The sequence below is a fragment of the Phascolarctos cinereus genome, unplaced genomic scaffold (assembly GCF_003287225.1).
Source record: "Phascolarctos cinereus isolate Bilbo 61053 unplaced genomic scaffold, phaCin_HiC Scaffold_2;HRSCAF=192, whole genome shotgun sequence".
NCBI classification, from domain to species: Eukaryota; Metazoa; Chordata; class Mammalia; order Diprotodontia; family Phascolarctidae; genus Phascolarctos; species Phascolarctos cinereus.
Genome location: NW_027555625.1, coordinates 227549169 through 227564606, shown reverse-complemented (window position 1 = coordinate 227564606; position 15438 = coordinate 227549169). Strand labels below are relative to the sequence as shown.

Below are 15438 nucleotides of genomic sequence, written 5' to 3'. Positions count from 1 at the left end.
TATTGGTCACAGAAATTGTAAGATGAAAAAATTCTTCCTGAAGATGTGTAAAGAAAGCTGAAAGGGACCTCTCCAAAACCGAAGCATAAGACTACTTTCTTTTCATAGCTTTATCCAAAATGAAAGTCTGAAAGTCAGTGTGTTCTGTGAAAAGAGCACAGGGCTGTTTTTTGAGTCCCTTTTGTCATTTGGCTTCTAGTAATTGCCCGAAGTGCCTTCTTTATTTGGAGTACTTTTTTTTTCCTAATGATAAGTCACATAAGTGGGGACTTAAAGAGATACTCAAATAGACATTCTCTTTCCTTTCCTTTCTCTCATCACCACTTGTTGGGACTGTTGAAGTGACCTCCTAACTGGTCTTTCTGCCTTAAGTCTGTCCCCCCTTGAGTCGGGAGAGATTCACATTCTCCATGAGGTTGCCAAAGTGATTGCTGTAAGCTCAGATTCAGCGACTTCCTCCTCCCCTACTCAGTAAACTCGAGTAGTGGCTTCCTACTGCCACTGGAAAAAACTCTTGTTTTTCACTTTTAAAGCCCCTCACATCAGCCTATCTTTCCAACCTCATTATTACTTACTTCCCTTTCTATATTCAACATTGCAGGTTGGTCTTCTCTCTCTTCTTCACAGACAGTACTCCAGCTCCCTCCCCTTGTGGCCAGAACATTCCACCTCATAGAATGCCGCTCTCTCCCTCAAGATGCAGTCCACGCACCAAGTTTTCTTCCTGAAGCTTTTCCTGATAACCTCAAACTGTAGTGCTCACTCCAAGATTCCTTTCACCTCTAAATCTTATAATCATATGCACTGTCCAGCCCAACTTCAGCTCCTCTGTGCTTCACTGTCTGTCCTTCCATTCACACATCACAAAGAAATGTCCTTGTTTGACTTGGTCTTTTCTTGATTCTCCGATGACTTGTGGCTGTGGGCCATTGACTTGCTCTCTGGACCTCAGTCCCCTAATCTGTGAAATGGAATACTTGTACTTGCTGTGCTTACCTCACAAGGTTACAGCAAGAAGAGCACTTTGTAAGCCTAAGTACCACATAAACGTGAGTTATTACCTTCCCAAATCATCCCAAGCCACTAGAGACCTTTATGGTGAACAAGAAAAGGAGTGGGGTTGGTTTGAGAACTCCATTTTAATCTATCAGTTAATATCTTGTGGAAGTAAATGTTGAAAACTAAAAATAAATACATTTTTTTTAAAAAATCTGTCAGTTAATACTAAACTCCTGGCCACAACAAAGCAAGTGGACCAAGCAGCACTGTTTTTACCGTGCTTTAACATATCTGCGTAGTTTATTTCTGTCACTAAGACTAGCGAGGTAACTTTTTACACTTGACTTCATAATTGTTCTCTGAACTGGCGTTTCAGAACATCCCTGTGTGATTATGTGGCTGAACCCTCAGGAATAACTGGCTGGCTACATTATTATAGATCCGGTGTAATCTGAACCCAGTGTTTTAGAGAAAATAAATCAAACTGAAGGCGTCCGAGATAGAGAAGGCATGCTGAGTTTTTGCTTGGTACTAACCTCCAGATCAGGTTCAAGGACGGCAGTGCAGCTGTGAAAATTGAGAACTAGGAAGCAAGTTTCCACCAGTAACAGGAAGCCGCTACTTGTGAGTATTGTGCTAAGATAAAAATCAGATACCTCTGCAATTTAGTAGCCATGTGACTTTGGACAGGCTAAGTCATTTCCCTGGGTCTCAGTTTCCTTGTTCTATGATTCTATAAAGTGTTAAAGCTGAAAAGGGCCTTAGAGATCATCTTAAACTACTTCTAATTTTAACAGATGAGGAAACTGAGACCTAAGAGGGGAAGTAATTACCCAGGGTCATGCAGCTGTGCTTATAAGCACATATTTATAGAAGTTGAATAAGAACCAAAAATCCATTTAGTTCAGCTGCCTCAAAAAATTAATATAGAGAACAGCAGACTGGACAGATCCACTAATTTCAGTTACCCCAGTTTTATATCTTAACTATCCTCTGTTATGCCAATAAAGAATAGGTTTTTTATGTATTTTTAATTAGGCTAAAAATTAATTGAGATGAAATTTTTTAAATGTTATGTACCAGGTACATGAAAGGCCCTGAGGATGCAGTAGATGGAAACAACAGTTTCTGCCCTCACTGTGGTTTACATTTTAATAATGGGTGGGAAGAAAAGAATATGGCATGTACACAAATAAATGTACAAAGAAGAGTTTGATAAAGACAAAGGCAGTACCTAGACAAGGTACTGTAAGATGAGAAGAGAGAATACTTTTCATCTGTAGGGATCAGAGAAAGCTTCATGGAAGAGGTAGCAATCCATTTGAACCTGAAAGAAAGGGAAAGATTTGAACAAAAGAATGAAGGAATGAACTGTAGGCATGGAGAATAAGTAGTGTGTGCAAACATAGGGAGGTGGGACAAGATTTGGAAACATCTGGTGGCTCAGTTTAACCTGAAATTGAAAATTCATAAAGTAGTGATGAGAAAAAAAAGACTGGAAAACTAGGTTGGAGCCACCTGATGGAGGGACATCACCTATCTGTGCCAGACACCATGCCAGGTACTGGGCATATAAGACAAAAATGGAGTGGTCCCAGTCCTCAGGGAGCAGATGTCCCCCTCCCCTGAAGTGTTTGTAGTTCAGTGGGGAGTCCCTGAGCCTCCCTCTTTTGAGTAGGGAAGTGGCATGGTCAGATTTGTACATTAAGAAGATTAATTTGGCAGCCTGTGGATGGACTGGAGAGGAGAGAGAGTGGAAGCAATCTTGAGAAATGTTAACCAGAAGTTAAGAGTAAGAATTGTTTGAGTAAAGCTTTTTGTCCTTTGTGTCTGGCCCTGTTTAGGGGTGACAGGAGCCACTTATTTGTGAATGATAGATTGGGGACCTTTTTTATTATGATAGATACTAGCCTGACAGTGTCACTTCTGTTGGCTTCCAGTCATTGGCATGATCTCTCTTGGGAGTCTGTTTTTCCATACTCCTAAGTCTACAAGTAGTAACTTTACAAAAAGCAAAATTAAAGAGACGCTGCACTTTCCAGGCTCCCAGTTACGGTGTTAAGATGAACTGATCAGGGGACAGCTAAGTGGCACAGTGGATAGAGCACTGGCCCTGGACTCAGGAGGACCTGAGTTCAAATCTGGATTCAGACACAAAACATTCACTAGCTGTGTGACCGTGGGCAAATCATTTAACCCCATTGCCTAGCCAAAAAAATAAAAAAAAGATGAACCGAGCATACTGACCTATAAGGTGGCACTGAGGCCCCTGATGAAGATGTAGGATCATAGGTTGGAAAAATTATGTGCCTTGTTCAGTTCAACTTTCTATCCTTCTGTACTAACTTCTTTTATTCACAAATTACAAAAAGCCTTCATTCATACTATTGGACCTTTCTGGATTCTAAGATGACCTTCACAAGGCAAGCCAAGGAAAATTCCCATGGTGTCAGGCCACAAAGTTGAGCTTCTAGGAGTGACAAGCTCCTGCGTGGCATCTTGCCCATTTTGTACCCTAACCCAACTCCCATCAATGGACAAGCTACTTCATTTCTGACTGCCTGCCAGGAGAGTCCCACTACCTTCCCTGCCTCTGTACCATTTTCATTTTAAAGCAAAAGGGGGCTGTGAGGGTTTACTAGTCTGACTCAACTTCATACAGTACCTCTCTTGTAAAGTTCATTATGTGCCATTTCCCAGTAACACTGTGTCTATTGAAACCCATCATGAGCTCATGAAAGAATTAAGTATTAGTTACTATGCAGGTTAACCTTGGGACTGTCACCAGCTGCCATGGATAATATTTTCTTTCATTCATTCATATTTTACTAGTGTATTTATTTTCTTCCACAAATTGTAACATTCCGTGAAGCATCATGCCTAATGGCAGTACATACACATTGAATAGTAAGTTACTACTGGGTTTCTGTGAAGAATCTCCCTCAGGAAGCAGGATGGTTGAATAAATATTTAATAAAAACCAAATGTCCAATATTGTATATTTTTTTCCTGGATCTGCTTATTTCATTCCACTTGTATTTGACCAACATCCTACTTGGCTTATTTATTTGCAAATATGAAATGGTGTAGTATGGGGGGGAAACCACTGAACTGTCCCATGATGAGGGTTCTAGGCTTGGTTCTCTTGTTAAACTGTCTGTGTGTCTTTTGGCAAGTCACTCTGTTTTCATAGAGCCTGTTTTCCTATGTGTAAAAGGGGGGGAATCAGACTAAATAATTTCTAAAGCCCCTTACTGTTCTGTGTCCTCTAGTTTATGTGCCCTTCTATATCTGATACTTCATGTTCTGTGGGCCCTTCCAACTTTAATATTCTGTCATTCTATGGAGTAGATAAAACTTGAGGAACATTTTGTTTTGTTTTGTTTTTCAGAAAATGCTGTGCCTTATTGATCTGGCATGATTGTTTGAGACCATTAAACACCATCCCTCAGCCCAACATCTGAGTTAAATATTTTAATTTGGTTCACTGCTACTTCATCTAATTGCATTGATTGCAGGGAAATATGCTTTTCTCCTTCCAGCTTTTCTCACAAGGACTTGAAATGTGATCATGTCTCCCTCTGAATAAAATCAGTTTGTTTAATTAGTCAGCAATAAGTATTAAGTGCCTACTATGTGCCAGGCACTGTGCTAAGTGCTGTTTAATCAGAGAGACCAGCATGTAGACTTCTGCTAGGCTATACTGTTCTCCCCTTCCTCAATCCTAGTCTTTGGAAAGCCTCTTGATGATGACATGAGGAGCAAATGAGTGCTAGCTTTCCATCCAGTACCAAAAAAAAGACCCTCTGAAGCTCTTCATAATAGATAGAATCTTAAAATTTCCAAGCCCAAAGGGACCTTAGAGGTCATTTAACCTAAATCTCATGTGGATCTTATCTATATCATCTATAACTAGTGATCATTCATGCCTCACTTAACTTCAGTGATGGGGCATTTACTGTCTCATAAAAAAGCTCATTCCATTTTTAGATGATTTGAATTGTCAACTTGTCCTAAGATTAAGCCAAATTTTATTTCCATGAAACTTAACCTGTTTGATCCTATTTCTATGTTCTTTTTACATTCTACAATACAAGGATTCTAGGTCTTCCAGCCTAACACAAGTCAAAACATCTAAACACCAAAATGCAAGAAAGGATACAAGAAAACTTCTCAGAATTAAGACTTGTTCTGTTTGGTTCCAAAAAGTAGAACTTGGACTAATGGGAAGAAGTTACAAGGAAACCTAACCAGATTATAAATTCTGCTATCCCCTGGGAGTGGGAAGATATTTTTTTATTTCTTTTTAAATGTTTAATTAATGCTCTTTTACATCATTTTTACTTCCCAAGTATTGCCTCTCCCCAGAACCTTCCCTAACCTAACAAATAGATACAATCAAGCAAAAAAAAAAATCAGTATAATTTTTAACAATATATACCTCATCTTACACCTGCATTCCAACATTTCTCTGCTGAGAAGCAGGAGGCATGCTTCGCTCTCAGTATTTTAAAGTTATGATTGGACACTACATATCACAGTTCTGAAGTCTTTCAGTGTTGTCTTCCTTTACATCAATTAACCAATAAGTATTTATTAAGTGCTTACTATGTGCCAGGCACTGTGTGCTAAATGTTTGGAATACAAAAAGGCAAAATCTGTCCCTCAAAGAATTTGCATACAATAGACTTGGACTACTGTATACCAGGACTGTTATCCCCTTTTAAATTAAGCATTCATCCTTCAATTTGTCTCCTATTAAGGAGAAACATTATTATGGTCATGATATAAATTGTTCTGCTGGATTTTTGGTCACATGACCAAAAAGATGGAGGACTAAACATTCTCTCCAGTTATCATTACTTCTCAAACTTCTCCAAAATCATAAATATCAGCAAGAGGTAACTATCTGTCTTTACAGTCTAAAACACCAAGAACCCTGATGAGGTAGACCAAAGAACTAACAGCACGAAAGGCTAATCCCTAATGTGCTCAGTCATTACTCCCTCTCCTGCCAGCCACCATAATGGCAGGAAGGCATAGCCTTACCCACCATCTTGTCCTCTGGAATCCATTCAGCAGTTTCCTTGTTGCTGCATTCTCTGCCAGCTAATACAGCGTCAACCACCCCCACCCCCACCAATCTCCCTGCTCTCATTCTACCATTCTGAGACAATAAGCAACAAAAGTCAACTTTGCCCACCACTCCTGTGGCAGGAAAGAGGGAAACTTGTACTACCTGGAGTGGAGAGAAATCAGTGTGTGTGTTGTGGGGGGGGGGGGTTCCAGCAGGCCTGAAGGAAAAGGGATTAACATTCAGCTGAAACCAGTTCTGTCTCTCCAGCATTAGAGGCAGCTGAGATAGCTATAAAGTCTAGCCCTTGAGGGAACCATCATCAAAAAGGAAGGAGTTAGAAAGTGGGTACAAGAGAAGTATGAAGAAAAAAGACTGTGATTACCAAAGATCTCAAGAGGAAGGAAACTCAGGTAAAGACCTTGAACGTAGATAAACTAAAAAGGAAGGTAGTAATAACAGAAGGGAATAACTGAAGGTCTCCAGATAATCTAAATGAGTCCAATCATATCTGACTAAATATTGCAGGACAAGCAAAATGAATCAACACTTGATGAGTCAGAGGAGCCTATGGATTCCCAAAGTGGGCATGGAACCACAGCAGTGTGTTCCAAATGGTTCAAGAGAGAAATAAGAATCATGATAGCAGAATTTAAGGCCTTTGCATCAGAAATAATTGGGGGGAAAAAAACCAAACCTATTGAATCCATAATGGCAAATCTCAGCAGAGAAACAAGAGAGAGAACAATTGATTGGGGAATACAAATACACAGAAGCAAAGGATGATATGGAAGAAGAAAAGCAAAAAAGCAGTAACATCAAAAGAAAACATAATCTTTATACAAGCAAAGCACATTGATCTGAAAAACAGGATGAACAGAGACAACTTAAGGATTTATAGGTCTCCCAGAATAACACAAGTCAAAAAACCTCAACACCAAAATTCAGGAAATGATACAAGAAAGCTTCTCAGAATTTCTGGACACAGAAAACAGTGCCAATCAAAAGCATCCACAGATATACAGAGTGGGAGTGAAGTAGAGGGAGACACCTATGCTGCAAATTCCAAAACACATAATAGTTAAATTTCACAGTCCTAATGTCAGTCAACAAATTCTGCAAGCAACCAGGAGAAAGATTTTCAAATATAAAGGAAAAGAAATTCAAATAATATCAGACTATTCTAAAGAAGATTGGAATGGGATATTGTGTTCTGAAGAAGGAATGAGCTTAACATGGAAACCAGGGTGACATATTTTGCAAACTGGAGCCTAAATCCTCAATGAAACTTGTTCTGGTTCTGTTTACTTTAGGTCAGTTCATATAAAACTTCCCCAGTTTCTTTAAATTCTTCATATTTATTCACATCAGTACAATATTATTTCCATTATATTCACATAGCACAATTTCATAAGATCATAGATTTAGAGCTGAAAGAGACCTTCGATATCAAGTCCTACCCTCTTGTTTTACAGATAAGCAAAGTGAGGTGCACGGAGGTGAAAGGACTTGCCCATTCTCCATTTGATGGCCACCTAATTTTCTTCCAGTTCTTTGCTCCTGACAAAAGTACTGCTATACACTTACTAGCTGTGTGACCCTGGGCAAGTCATTTAACCCCATTTAGGGCTCCCCCCCCCCGCAAAAAAAAGTACTACTATAAACATATATGTATATGTAGTACTTTTCCCTCAGCCTTTGACCTCTGAGATTAAATTCATTCTGTATCTTTTCTTATTGATCCTATTTACAATTAATTGATTTTATCTTATAACTAAGTCATGGTTCTTTGTCTCTGAACTTAGGTCAGAAATTCAGCTGGTCTGTAAAGAGTAATTAGAAATCCAATTCTCTTACTAATCACTGTTCTGTTCTTGCCTCAAGGGAATCTGTTATCCTTGAGGAATTTGTTGGACTCCAGGGAGTCTGATCTGGTATCTTTATAGCACCAAGCTGTTCTTCAAGGATGTCTGGTTTGCTATCCAACAAGGTCTGGTTCACTATTTCTAATCTTGCAGGTAGACACAAACAATGACCATTTCTTAGTCACAGAAGGGAAAGAGAGGGTTGTTTCTAGCCCCTTGTTCCTAATTTCTAGTCAATCATATTGTCCCTCATGCCTCAGCTCTGTAAGCAGTCATGTTGTCCTCACCTCCATGATGTCTCCAATCCTGTAACTAATTCAGTTATTTCCTCATCTACCCTGTTCTCTTCTTTGTTCTATGCTTATAAAAGGGAACTGCACCTTCAGTATAGGGTCTTTTAGCTAACTGAGGCAGTCATTAGATCCAGTTTATTACCAGATTTGAGCCCTGATTATAAACTGTTATCTTGCTTGGAGAATATATGCCTCAGTCTACCTTTGTTGAATTTTACTTGCGACACCTCCTAGGAGTATATGCCTACTAGTGGTGTCTCTGGTTCAAAGGAACATTTTTTCTATAATTTCAAATTGTTTTCCAGAATTGTTGAGTCATTTGACAACTCTACTAACATTGCATTGGTGTGTCTATCTTTCTAACTGTTCTTCTAACATTTGCCATTTTTGTCTTTTGCCATCTTTGCCAATGCAATGGATGTGAGGTGAAATATTAGAATTATTTTAATTGTCATTTTTTCTTATTAATAATTTCAAGCATTTTCCCATTTAGTTATTTATGACTTGTATTTCCTTCTTTTGAAAATTGCCTATAAAAAATCCACCTAGGCAGCTAGATGGTCCACTGGGTAGGGCACTGGGCCTGTAGTCAAGAAAGCCTAAGTTCAAATACAGTCTTAGACACTTTCTAGCTTTGTGACCCTGGGCAAGTCACTTAACCTCAGTCTGCCTCATTTTCCTCAGTTGCAAAATGGCACCTGCCTCGCAGGATTGTTGTGAGGACCAGGTGAGATATTATTTGTAAAGCATTTAGTATAATGTCTGACACATAGTAATATGTGTCACATAATACACATAATATAGATATATAATGTGACATAGTCACATAATAAGACACATAATAAATACTTATTTCCTTCCTTTTGACCATATTTTCTGGCAAGTGTTTTTTGTTCTCACGTTATTTCTATCAGTTTGGTCCATATCTTGAATGTCATGGCTTTATACAAGGTATTTGCTACAAACTTTTCTTTTTTTCAATTAACTGCCTTACTAATTCTAGCTTAGTTGATTCAGAATTAGGCATTATTTCCTATAAGATTCTTGACCTTTTGTTCTTAGGAGGGGCTTTGTTCACCATCCACCTTAACTATATAGTCCTTTGGTAACTTCTTTCCCCTACATAAGACTGTCCTTATTGTTAATTTTCCACAGAATCAGAAATATTAGAGCTGAAAAGTACCTTCAGATACAGAACCTAGGTTGTCAGAACCCAGAATGTCGTAGTTGGAAGGACCATAGAATGTAGAATGTGAATTCTGGAAGGAATATACTAAATATAGGCTGTTAGACCTCAGAGACCATCCAATCTAGCCCCTCATTTTATTAGAAACCCTGAGAGGAAGGGAAGTTGCACACCTAGCTAATGTCAGAGTAAGGACTATAGCCCAGGTCTCCCAATAGATTAACTTGGCATTAGTTCACACTTCCTCACTTACAAAATGGAGTAAACACTGTACAAAGATGATTTGTGATGATGATAACTCATTTGTTTTCCAGTCTTGGAAGATCATGCTTATATTTATGACTTTAATTAATTCATTGTTGTCTTCACTTTTAATTCTGCACTTTAACCAAACCAAAGTCTTTGGAGGCTGTGAATTGATGTATGACAGAATTAATCTTCTTGTCTTACCTATACTTGGGGAATAAATTTCCACTGTAGTTTGAGGACTGAAAAATAACATTGGCTCACTGTTGAAGCTTAGATGGGAATTAGTTAGGGGCTTTAAGAAACATTTGTTGAGTTGGAAAAAAGTTTACCAAGTAATGTTCAGAGAAAATCAACTCTTCACTTTTTGCCTTTTCTTTTTTAGCTCTCTCAGGGTAAATCATATAAATTAGGTGTCCTATTTAGAAGACAGATGAAGGACATTGCAGTATAAGGCAAAGATCATTGGGCTTAGCATCCAAAGACTGGGTTTAGGTTTCATCTCTGATACTTGCCATGTGACCCTGGGCAAAACACCATCCTTCTCTTGATCTGAGTTTCCCCATCTGTAAAATCAGATTTTTTTTTTTTTGGCGAGGCAATTGGAGTTAAGTGACTTGTCCGGAGTCACACAGCTAGTAAGTGTTACGTGTCTGAGGCTAGATTTGAACTCAGGTCCTCTTGACTTCTAGGCCAGTATTCTATCCACTGCTCCACCTAGCTGCCCCAAAATCATAGATTCTTAGAATGTAGTGCTGGAAGGACCCTTAGAGATTATCTAATACTACCTTATTTTATGAAAGAGGAAACATTCATAAAGAAAAAGTGACTTGCCCAGGATTGGGCTAGATCTCCAAAATCCTTTCCAGCTTTATGATTCCATGACACTCGTTTCCCCTTATCTTGCATTATATAGGACTGCAAGGGAAGACTTGTTACCATGAAAAAAGGTAAACAGAACCAGAGTGAGCTTTCTGGCTAATTGGCAACGGCTAGTTATTGTACAAAGGCAGTATGAAAGGAGTTTGTGTCCCTTTTAAGAATAGTATCTGCTGTTCAGTAGGTTAGCAGGATGCCTGCCTGCCTCCACAATAATTCCCCCCAAGGAGGGAATCAGAAGGTCCTGAAATAAAACAATACTTGACCAAGACTATCTTACTTGGGACCCACTTCATCTGAGGAACACGTCTTTGTTCAGTCTTCACTTGGTTCTGAATTAATGTGGGTAGCTCTGCTGTTATTCCCTGTCACCAGGTAATGCTAAGTAAGTGTCTTTCCCTTTTCGGTGCCACATTTTAATTAACTTGATGTCCTGATAAGCCTGTCATTACCATCCTCCTGGATTCTTGCCACCTGTTAGGTCTCCCCACCTTCATTCTCTCTCCTATCTAATCCACTGAAGAATCAGTGTGGTGTGCTAGAAGAGCACCTGATTTGGAGTCAGAAGACTTGGATTCCATTTCTTGTGTCCTTCACATGCTGCCAAACTTCTTTATGCATAGATTTGTTTATACAAATCCTATATTCAAAAACTTTCAATAGATTCCTTTTGCCTATGAATTAAAACTCAGATTCTCTACCAACACCATTCATAATCTGGCTTCACCATCCCTTTCCAACCTTATCTCATACTATTTTTTCTCAACCAATTCTGTTTCTGGCAAAATTGGACTATTTGAAATATATGTCCTGGGCATTCTTGTCTCTGTGCCCTGCCCTCATTCACATTCTAGGTATCCTGTACCTAGAATGCAGATCCTCTATTCCACCACACATCTGTAGGATATCCTTCCCATTCTTTAAAGCCCAACTCAGGAGCCACCTCCACCAAGAAACCCTCCCTACAATTCTCCTTCTTTCCACTGGACCTCACGTAGATTTTTGTGCTCCTCTTATTCATTTACGTTATGTTATTTTAGATTAGAATTATTTATGTCTCTGCCATAGCCCTCTGCTAGAATGTAAACTCCATGATGGCAGGGATCAAGTTTTAACTGAACTTTGTTAAATCCTCTGGTGCCTAGTTTTGTACATCTAGTAAATTGTTTTGGTTCTTAATTTAATTAAAGGGTAGAGAAAAAAGAAGTAGCCCCACAAGTGTCAGGGGTGGAAGAATCAGGCATAGGTGATACAGAATGCCCAATAGCTTTCTTTAAATACACCTAGACCACTCTATAACAGGTACCTTATCCTCCTTCAAATTAGTCATTGATCCTTCAATTTGTTTTATTCTTTGTCATACCTTTTGTTTTTATGTCATCTTCATTTCTCAGTAATATTCTTTCCCCTTCCTCTCTATAGTGAGCCATCCCTTGTAAAAAAATTTTGAGTTAAAAAAAAAAGCATTTCAGCATAACCAAACAACATATCAACTAGGTCTAGCAGTGTAAGCATTGTTCTACACCCACAATCCTTCATCCCACCAAAGCGGGGTAGGGAAGGGAATGTATTTTTCCTGGTGCCAAGCTTCTTGGTCATTATAATTAGGACAGTCATTTTTTTCTTTATATTTACATTGTTGTAGTCATGTATATTATTTTCGTATTCAACTTCATTTTGTATCAGTTCATATAAATCATCCCATTTTTCTGAGTCATTCATATTCATCATTTCTAAAGGCTATCATTTTTTATATATTCATATGCCATAATTTTTTTTAGCACATTCCCAGTCATTAGGTATCTACTTTTCAGTTCTTTGCTACTATAACTAGCACTACTCTGAATATTTTTAAGGCTGTAAGACCTCTCTTTTTGTCACTGATGTCCTTGAGGCATATACCTAGCTCTAGAATCTCAGGTCTAGTCACTCTTCAGTTTAATCACAGGAGATCGTTGTTTTTCCCATGCCCATCCATTCTTATTATAATCAAAAAAGTCTATCAAAACCTAGAGGGTGTATAATATCTTTGTTTGTCTGGTGGGTGTTGGGTCTAGTAGGGTGGTGAAGTGGGAAGTGCAATGCATGTATTTGAAGTCAGAAGACTTGGGTTTGATCGCCTGTGCCCATGCTTACTAACCCGTGTAACCCTAGACAAGTTATTTTTTCCTGTCTCTAAAACAAGAGGTTTGAATGCCATGATCTTTTTTTTTTAGCTCTCTTCCAGATGTAGATTCTGTGATTTGATGTGGCTCTATGTTGTTCTCCCATAGCTCAAGAGCTGGAGTGTAGAAGACCTTCAGAAGAGGCTGTCTGCCCTTGACCCCATGATGGAACAGGAGATTGAAGAGATTCGGCAGAAGTACCAGTCCAAACGACAGCCAATTCTGGATGCTATTGAGGCTAAGAAACGGCGGCAGCAGAACTTCTGAGCAAATCCCAGCCTGGTGGCAGGACTGGCCTTGGTTCACCTCTCGAGGATGCTCTGTTCCTAGCTTCCCACAAACCCTGCAAGTTGCTCCATGTTGAGAGCAAAATAGAAGGGCACGTGGTCCTGCCCTTTCATGTTCCCATAAGCACCTTTGTGAACTTCAGGAATGCAATGAGCACGAAGGTCATTTTTGACAGTCAAGGCTCCATTTTGATGTCCAATGTATTTAAAATAATGAGGGATCTTATTTCACAGGGTCCCATGATAGCATTTTTAAACTCACGGTTTTTAACTCCAGGAATAGGGAAATCCCTAGGCCAGCAAGAGTTGGGAATGTTTTATATTTTGTTTTTTCCCCAAATAGCTTTCGGTAGTTCTTGCTGTAAGTTTTTTAAGTATGTAAATTATAACTATGGCCACACATCCTGTGGCATTGAACTACTGCACTCTTGGTACAGGCGCAGCTTGAACCAGTTTGACTGCACCCTCTTTGACTACGGTACTGCAGAGTGGGCCAGCAGGAGCCACTGGGAGGCCACCGGGAAAAAGAACAGGACTCTGGGGGACCCAGCTGGTTCTCTGATGGGGCCTTATAAAATGAAGTTTCAGCCTCATCACGTGAGGTGATTTGAGCCTGGCGCTTGCTTAGCACTTATCACTGTCTGTTAGGAAATAGTAAATCTTTATTTACTATTTGAACTCCAGGGAGAAAGAAGCCTGCCTCATGGCACCTTCCTTGCAAAAGCTTGTCACCCACCAGCTCCTCCTTTGTCTGATTGTCATTCCCACACACCCTGTAGAGACTGGTGGCTAAATAGAAAAGGCCCTGGTTTGGGTTGGGTTTGAGACATCAGAAAACTCAGATGTCTTTCTTGTCTCTGTGACTTTGGGCAAGTTACTTACCCTCTCTGAGCCTAAACATCCCCACTTGTAAAACAAGGAAGAGCTTAGATGGTATAATTGCTGTGGTCATCTTCAGCTCTGACGTTCTTTGCTCCTAAGGCCCCTCTAGCATCCCATGACCCCCTCACTGTTGCCTCTGCATCCATCCATAATTGGTAATCAGACTTCTTCTTTCTGCCTCCTCTTTCTTTCATATATCCTCCTTCTGCCACCCCACCCTTCCAAAAGAAGGAAATTCCTTGTCCTCATGTAGGAGAAAAAGCACTGGACTGGGGGCTCCTCCCAGCTCTGATAACTTGATGTGTGACTTTAGGCAAGTCACTTCTCTGAGCCTCAGTTTCCTCATCTGTAAAATGAGGTGGTTGGACCAGAGCTTAAGGTTCCTTCCAGTTGTGACATTCTATGCTTCTGAATCCACATGTTTATCATTAGCTACAAGAACATTGACCACAGCCTCTGTTTCAAGTGGCACATTGTCCGATTGCTTTCATTTGTCTTTGGGTTCTGTGTTCAGTTGTGTGTTTAGGGGGAAAACACTCCTTCCAGCTTCCTTCCCTACAGCCAAGCAGGAAGGGAAAGCTCACACCGTGGGTGTGGATATGCAAGCCCAAGAACTAGCTTTAACTTTTTCTACCAGAGGACTTTGACATCGATCTAAGTTCTGTCTTGAAATGTGCTGTTGTCATATCTGGTTGTACATAATAGGCCCAGGTCCCTATCTGTATATGTGTGAAGCAGTTGGAGGGATCTTTGAAATCGAAGATGATTCTTTGATATTTGGATTGTTCTTCTTTATCCAGCATTGGCCTTATTTGTTCTAAATAAATTGTTCTGAAAACTACAGTTGTTATTCCTTTTAGTTTCCTCATATAGCTGTGATGGAAGGTTTTGGCTGAGTGAATGGGCACTTCTGGAGTAGTGCTGAATTCCAGTTTCGAGCTATTAAGTGTTTGCCCTTACCTTTATTTCGCTCTGTCAGAAGGCATAGAATTAAGTGATTTAGGTGAGAATTGGATAGAATCTCCACTGATGTCTGTCTGCAAAGCTTTATTAAGTGATTGCTACGTGGCAGGCACTGTGCTAAGCGCTAGGGATACTGGGAATTGAAAAAACACAGTCCCTGAACTCAAGGAGCTCACAGTCTAATGCAGACATGCAAATAACTATGCATATACAAGATGTAGACAGTATAAGTGGGAGGCAATGTCAGAGTAATAGCAAAGGCCTCTTGCACAAGGTGGGATTTGAGCTGCTTCACTGCGACACACAGGTGGCTCCTTAGGTCTCCATGGCTGTGCCATGGAGTGGGGCACAGACTCTGAAAGGTCCTCCCAAGCTCAAAGGCTTTGTGTGTAAGCCCACTGAAAATGTGAATCTTCTGTCCAAAAACCTGCTAAGCTTATCATCAGGTTGTTTGCAGAATGCATTTTTCAACCACAGCAACACTCAGAAACTGTCATCTGTTATGAAGGGGTTGTCTGGACAGTTGGACTCAATGGCCTGTTGAAGGGAGTATCTACATTAATGAACTTTCCATTCCCTGAAACATTGGTGCAACACAC

The 15438-nt window shown here is 39.8% G+C and overlaps 1 protein-coding gene across 2 annotated transcripts in view; it reads left to right on the top strand.

The window, feature by feature from the left end:
• The window catches only part of STK4 (serine/threonine kinase 4), a 118095-nt gene extending 103378 nt beyond the window's left edge, over window positions 1-14717 (top strand). For both annotated transcript variants that reach the window (XM_020984098.2, XM_020984099.2), the window contains exon 11: window positions 12816-14717. In XM_020984098.2, the coding sequence (XP_020839757.1) occupies window positions 12816-12974 (159 nt within the window). In that variant the 3' untranslated portion in view covers window positions 12975-14717. The remainder of the gene's footprint in view (window positions 1-12815) is intronic.
• The last annotated feature ends 721 nt before the right edge of the window (window positions 14718-15438 follow it).